At 30.6% G+C, this 7,972-nt stretch overlaps 1 protein-coding gene across 1 annotated transcript; it reads left to right on the forward strand.

Moving 5' to 3' along the window:
- The first annotated feature begins 2,907 nt into the window (after positions 1 to 2,907).
- Positions 2,908 to 4,393, forward strand: LOC149882636 (uncharacterized). Its single transcript, XM_090100763.1, has one exon. The coding sequence runs from the start codon at positions 3,126 to 3,128 to the stop codon at positions 4,125 to 4,127; it is 1,002 nt and encodes a 333-aa protein (XP_089956889.1). The 5' UTR covers positions 2,908 to 3,125; the 3' UTR covers positions 4,128 to 4,393.
- Positions 4,394 to 7,972: the final 3,579 nt, after the last annotated feature.

Consider the following 7,972-nt stretch of genomic DNA (forward strand, 5'->3'; position numbering starts at 1 on the left):
AGCCAAAAAGATAAACGTTTTGAAGTGGCCTGGAAACAGTCCGGACCTGAATCCGAAAGAAAACCTGTGGTCTCGGCTGAAAAAACTTGTTAGGAAAGAAAAACCTGGGAACAAGCGACAATTAATTGAGGCCATAATCAAGTCCTGGTTTCGCGTGATCAGTACTGAAGATGGGCAATATAGTGACCTCAATGCCTCGTAGGATTGCTGCAGTAATAAAAAATAATCGATATCCAGCTAAATATTAAATTTTTTCTTTTTATCCAGCTAAATATTAAATTTTTTCTTATGTTTTGTCAGCTGTAAAACGTAAAATTACCATAATTTGCCATTTTGTCATTAAATTGTTATATTTTTATATTAAAATTGTAAATTTTAATCAAAATTTTAGTTTTTTTTAATTTAAACACATCAAAAAATAATAATCAATATAGAAAACCGCATAAATGTGGTTTTTTTCTTTTAAAAAAAACATCAAAGTGAGGTTTTCATACATTTTGAAGGGGTGTCCATTCCTATGGCCGCTAGTGTACCAAAATAACAACCGCTAAAGGCATTTCTGAAATAAAAAAAATACGCCAACTTTGATATTTTAACATATGAGTGTAGATGACATGAAAAATGCTTTTAGAAATGTATTTTAAAAAAATTAAGCAGAAAGCATTTGTTATTAATTTTTTCTGATTGTTGCAACTGTAACAATAGAAAAAGTTTTTAAAACATTACAAGTCTTCTTCCTATTGATTTTTTTCCATAATCTTTTAAGAGCTTAAAAGCAACCGGAAGAAGGAAGAATCTATTAGATTAGCATAATTTAACTAAATCAGTTTTTCTAAAATATGCAGTTGTTAAGAAGTATTAATATTAAATTCTTTGCCAAGAAACTCTTGTCTATCTTCACGCCCCCAGTTTCTATTTTTATTTTGAACGTTAAACTAAACATAAATGAATCCCATAAAAACACAAAGCAAACACTATCAGGGAATTAGTGCAGATATCCATTTTTGGTGCCATTTTTTTCATATAAGTTCGAGTTGTTTGAGTTTTTATAGGAGCGATTACAATACCTCTGGAACTGTGGCATTTTAGGCGTTCATTAGATGTTTTTGTTAACACATAAAATCAAGAAATATAACTACATACCAGTTACCAGGTTAACATTTTTTATGACGGGTGCAGTCTTACTAATAGGAATGTCATTCTTAAAAGTCAAAAACTTGAATACCGGGAGTTCTAATATCTTTTTGTTGCTCTGATTTAAATCTTATTTCAATGGGACGTTATTTAAGCAGCTTTAAGTAATTTTGCACTCTCTATCGGATTAAGTAAACGTGCTGCTATCATCTTAAGATTTTTAAGTCCTAATTGTAAAGTTTTGATTGCAAAAACCTGTCTTTATGTGAGGAGTAAATCATTAAATTATACATCAACATTTAATTGTACTTAATGGTGTAAACAGCTGATTCACTTCGGTACAAATATTAAAGTTGCATGAAATCTCTAAAACAAAATTCAAAATTTATAAGATATTGTGAGGTATATAACTTTATCCATCTGCGTAATAACAACATTTTAGCCATTAGTAATCATCTCGACCTCCCCATTTCTTCATCTAATTGTAGTTACAAAAGCCAGGTGCCCCCAAACCATTACTTTACGACTACTTACGCATAAAACGGTCTGGAACCTCAATAAATCTCATTTAAGGATCGATGTATTCGGAAATATACGTCATTAGAAAAGAAAAATGTAAAAAGTTGAGTTTCCTACGCCCTGAAAGAAACTGATGAAGTTCCCTAGTTTCTACTAATTTGAACTTCAAACATATGCGAACTCCTAATTTGAACTTCAAATATAGGCGTTCATTGTTAAAAAAAAAAGTTCTTCTAAAATTTATATTCATTCATTCGTTATTATGATTAAAGCTAACCGTTGACGCTAAGTTAAAACAGAAAGTAAATTATTGTTGGATCAAAAAATTCTTTAAATAAACTTCCGCAAGATTCATCCTATTGATGTGGTGTTTGCTTCATATTCACTTAAACTTCTAACATCTATGTTATTGATCATGTCATCTGCTTCAATATTGGATCCAAAAAGCGCACAGTAGACGCGTTAGTAAAAAATCAATCAGGGACTTCTTCCTTGCTGGTTTCAAATCACAATGTACCCACATGTTTAGAATTTCTTAATGCAATTTCAACCTTTCACTTTCATAAAAGAAAAATAACATCCTTTTTTTGTTTAGCGCATTTACCTCAGATGAAGAATTCACAATAAAGGTTATATTGAGAAAGAAAATCATTCAAAGCCACAAACAAAATGGATTCATAAGCTAAATTACTTTTTTAATTATTTCTAGCACCATCATGAATATTTAAAAACGCTCATGACCTTTTTGATCATTTACGTGAATGCTTTTGTTTATTTTCATAGAATGAATAGCAACAGCATTGTTTGGTACAGATCTGTGCAAAAGTTAAATTAAATTAAAAATGCTATAATTAATCACTTTTAATATGTTATTAGCACTTTGTACATAAGTAAATCAAATAAAAAAGTTAAACAAAAAACGAACCATATAGTGATTATTGGTGTACCTTAACTACATTGCCTATCTAAAAAATTAAACAAGCAGCGTTGACATTCAGCATCAGCATAGTATCAGCGCTTTTATTTATTTTATCAAACGTATTATTACTTAAAATATGAAAATTTGAGTTCTATGCAGTGATTAATTTGTTTACTTTCTATTTTGTGTGGACTAATTACACCTTTTCTTGAGAGTTTGAATATTATGAAGCTATATGTTACACACGTGTGTCCACTGTTTTATAAACAACAGGTTTTACTTGATCAAGATGTTTCAATGAAATAAAATTAATCGCAATCTTTAGCAGAGTTAAAAAAACAAAGTTTAATTTTCTTATCGTTAAAAAGTCGTTCTGTGAACGTTCTGTCCTTTATTTAAACAATATCTGAAATCAAGACCACACGCTGTTTGCAAAGCCATTTCTTCTTTTTTTCGTAAAAGAAGACCTTGTTTCTATAAATATAAAGAAAGCATTGAAAATTTTTTCCAGCAGCTGCAGTTTTTGCTGGTCTTAAGCGTTTTGTTTAATCTAATGGAAAATGTTACCAACAACTTACCACTCAGAGCTCATCTTCAGCCAATTCAAGTATTTCCATTCTATGGAAAGATTCCGATTAAAAAATGTAAATTTTATGAAGTGATTCCGAAAAATTTTCATAGTAATATATTCACCGTGATTTCTTTAACAATCAGCTTACTAATATTGATATCTAACATTTTGTTAATCATTGGGATACTTAAATCAAGAATAAGGAAGAAAAGAACAGCAAATGAAATACTTGTTTTACTTTTAGCTTGCAGTGATATTACGGTAGGATTAATTCATATACCACTTCGAGTAGCTTTTGTTCAAAAGGGATATGAGCTTGGATGCAGTACTATACATGCAATCGGATTTTGGACGATATTTCCGTTATCATTCTCATGCAGTGTTGTATTAACAATTTCGGTAGAGCGTTTTTTTGTTGTTTTGAAAGATAACAAATGCTGCGGCATATTTTTTAAATGGACTTACATAATACCGGTCATCGTATTCAACTTCATGCTCTCATGTGGGCAAGGTATTTTGTTTGCATGCGCAATTCAAATTAAAGTTTTAATAACTATCTTCATATCATGTTTAAGTGCTTATTTATTGTTATTACTTGCTATCAACACGTCACTATTGATTGGTATAAAAAAAATACTCAGATGTAATAACATTCAAGCTGCAAGAAACATGACTGTAGAAAAACAACTTTCCACAACTATGGCGATAATATCATTTTCACTCATTGCAGCATACGTTCCTTTCGTAGCTTCCTACCTTTACTTTGCAACGAGACTTTTTAGAAAAGATTCGTCTTACAATTTAAGCGTAGAGTTATTACAATGGGGACTGGTGATATTTGAATTAAACTCAGTGTTTAACGCTTTAATATATGTGGGTAGAAGTAGCAGAATCTCTAAAATGTATACTTCTTATATTCACAACTTTGTTGCAAGTATATCAAAAAAAAAAAATACAAATTCCTCGAATAGAACTTATAAATGAACGATCGCTTGGTCAATTTGATATCGATGTTTTTTTGTATGATAGAACTTAAAAACGAACGATTGGCTCATCACTCCGTTGTCGATGATACATATGGACTTTAATTATTTTACTTTCTACGAAGATTATAACAAACCTTTGATTTACTTGCGGTTTTACAGACATTCTTTACATTAAATTTTGATGGTTGAAGATCCATTCACATTCTCATGCTTAAAAAACAGAACTCTTTTATTTTTGAAGAAGATAATGATATATTTGGTAAACTTTATTTTAGTGCATTAAAAGCATTAACCCCAACATAATACGTATCTTTTTTTCGTATTAATACGTGTCTTTTTAACGTAATAATACGTATTTCTTGCTTTCTTTTTTTCGTATTATATACGTAACTTCGTTAGCGAACTTTTTTTGTCGTATTTTTACCTTTTTATGTTAAATATGTATTTTTAGAACGTCTTTACAGACAAATATTAATCGTATTTATTTATAATATAATAGGTAACTTTTGGACGTAAGAAGGATATTTACAACTTGTAAGCCTTAATAACAAAAAACAAGAGGTTCTGTATTTTTAAATTTTAGTTCAACATTAATCCAATAATTAGTTATTAAACTATTTCTGCCATTTCGGGTGCTGTTCCCTCGGCTGATTTAAGTTCGATTCCTTTGATTTAGTTTTTTTAATTGCTCCAAAATAGAAACGTTTATTTCGGCAATCGATACGCCTTTATGAACTTTTGAAATAACATCTAAATTTAACAGATCGAAAAATAAATACACTTATCATAATCAAAGTAACGCTAACTACTATTAGAAACTGGGAATCCTAAATTAAAATAGCCTTAGATCCCAAAAAGTTCTTAATCCCCCACTGGATTGTGTGTGCGCTGATCTAACAATATATGCTTACTAGGGATTGCAATCCCGCATTGCGGGATCCCGCAATCCCGCGGGATCCCGCATTAATTTAGCGCATGCGAGATCCCGCAAAAACTACTGCGGGATCCGCGGGATTTGCGGGATTTTGAAACAATTGCTTTTAAACAAAAAAGGTCAATTCTTTTAAACAAATAGGGGGGGGGGGTCCAAATTTCTATATATTTTGTTTAACCAGTTATTCTTAATTAATTTTTGTAGAAAAGTTTTAAAAACAATTCAGTTTTTTCTATTTTTTTGTGGTTGGCCTTCTACTTCTATTTAAACATTGTTAAAGATACATAAAAAAAAAAAAAAAAACATATAAAAGAAATATCTTTGCAGCGGTTTTTTTGCGTATAAAGTTACGCAACTTTATTTTAAAATTTATGCAATTTAAATTTTGATTGGATAAATTTGAATTAAAATGAATAATAGTTGCGTCTTAAAAAAAAATGTAATAAAACTTTTTTTGTTAAAACGTAAAACTTTTATATACTTAAAAAATAGCTTATTATTGTTAACTAAATTTAGATATCAATTAAAATGAAAAAAATTGTAACAAGACGTAATAATAAACTAGTTTTAAATCAAAATAAACAAACTCCTTTAGAAAGTCTCCCTGTAGTTGATAAATTTTATCATACAAAGTTGCCTTTACTCAGAGATGTTCTTGCACTTGTCTTTAACGAAGTCAACAATAAAGTATCTTTTGAAAGTGCTTGTCGAAGAGTTGCAAAGTTAGTAGAAAGTCATTGGACAGAGCGTAATATCTACACAATATCATATCAGGCCATTTTAAAACGTCTGCAATGTGAAATCAATGAATATCGCTACTTAAAAGGTGTTGACAAAAACAAGCAAGGTGATAGTTTTTTAAGTAGATGTATTTCTATGAACAAATCCCTTAAAAAACTTTTTGACGTTTTCTGCTTTAATCCAGAACGTCGTGAAAAGCTAGAGAAGTTTTTCGGTATTTCAATGAATGCTGAAGACTACTTGTATCTAGAAAACATGCGTGGTAACAGAAATTTTACTTGTCAAAATGTTGATAAAACTTTCCATCAAAAAGTTGTTAATGAAAAGAGAAAAATGGAGAAAAAGATTAGAAATGAAACAGCAGTTTATCAGACAATGTACGTTGATAATGATGATAGTGAGTTAAGTGAATTTGAAGATGAAGATGAATTTCTTGAAAAAGAATTAACAAAAAATGAATATCAGTTCTTTGAAAAAGACACTGAACCAATTAAAAAAAAGAGAGTGATGTTTGTTGATGTAAGTGAACCAAAACAGCCATACATGACGAGATCAAAATCAAAATTAATGTTTGAAGATAGTTCTCACAATACTTATGTTCCACCTAATGTGCGACAATCAAAAAACTTAGTCTTAAGTGATATCTACCATGCATGTGCAGAGTTAGATGGAGAAGGATTCTCGATGAGGGAAATGCAAGTTGCACTGAAAGTAATCGGCAATCGAATTTTTAAAACAAAATGGAAAATTCCAGATGAAACTGACCGTACAAAGTACGATAAAAATAATTGTGAAGCTATTGAGAACACATTTATTGATTCTAACACACTCCCAACACGCAGTGCCATTCGTAAAAAACTAAAACAGATGCACGCGTATTCTCTTGGCTTGATTGCAGACAGAGTTGTTCAAGCTAAAAATAGTGGCGATATAATAACTCACGCAACTGACTCTACCACTCGAAAACATGTTGGGACCTTTGCACCTTCTGGTTTACATATTAACCGAGAATATTATTTTCCTTTGCCTACATTAGCAATTGCTTCAGAAACTACAGCAAATATTGCAGATGGAATAAAAACAACATTCGAAATGTTACAGGAAGTCTCAAAATACACCTCAGAAGAACTATACCAGAAGGTAGACGTTCATATGACTGACAGTACTGTTCATAATATAGGATTATCTAAAGTCACAGCTGATATACTCAATAGAGAAATTCCTGCTGGTCAACTGTTTTGCACTTCACATACAGCTTTAGGTTTTGACAGAGCTATTGAAAAAGTTCTAAATCAAATTGAAAATGAAATGAATATGGATAACCTTTTCAAAGGCTTTCTGTTAGATATATCTATTAACAAAAGTACGGAAACGTTGTCCTTAACCTTTCTCTCATGGGTACTAAACTTGTTTGGTCCGAGTTTTATTCAAAAACCATGGAATTATTATAAAGAATTTAAAACTTTTATGCAGCGTAAAAACAAAGATATTTTTCTTTTTGAATTTAAAGATGTTCGATTTGAATGTCTTTCGAAATGTTCTTCTATAGTTTGCTTTCACTGGGATGACTTTAAGGAGTTTTTGGACCAACATGAATATATTACAAATAAACTTGCTTGTTTAGTCCGAGATTCTATGAATTTTGATTACATTATAGTTACTTTAGTCGTGGTAGCAGCTTTTGGAATGCAAGTCATTTCACCATTTTTCTGTAAAACTAAAGGTAAAGCCACGCATTCTAAACTGCAAATATTCTTTAGCAAGATGCATTCAAGCTTATCTAATGATGTCATAAATCAACAATTCTTTGAATTTAAAGAGCCATGTGTTCAAGGAGTATCAAAGAGACTATTTGAAAATCTCATTAAAGAAGATTATGGCTTAGAAGTTGTTGATGTAGTTCGAAAATACTCATCAAAGAACTTTGATGATTGCATTATTCTAGCAAATATAGTTCGGAAAAGTTTAGCTATAGTTCTTCAACACCAAAGAGGAAAGCATTATGGGTTTGGAGAAAGAAACAATGAACGGTTACCTGATGAGTATTACGTTTTTAATCAAGTCGTTGGAGTTGATAAAGCAATTACAAATAATATTGAACTTGAGCGTCAGTGTGGAACTCATAGCAATCGACTTCGAAAAAAACCGTCACTTTCAACAGTTTCACG

The sequence above is a fragment of the Hydra viridissima genome, unplaced genomic scaffold (assembly GCF_058129835.1).
Source record: "Hydra viridissima isolate aposymbiotic clone 2 unplaced genomic scaffold, HvirCarnegie_v1 scaffold_10, whole genome shotgun sequence".
Classification (NCBI taxonomy): domain Eukaryota; kingdom Metazoa; phylum Cnidaria; class Hydrozoa; order Anthoathecata; family Hydridae; genus Hydra; species Hydra viridissima.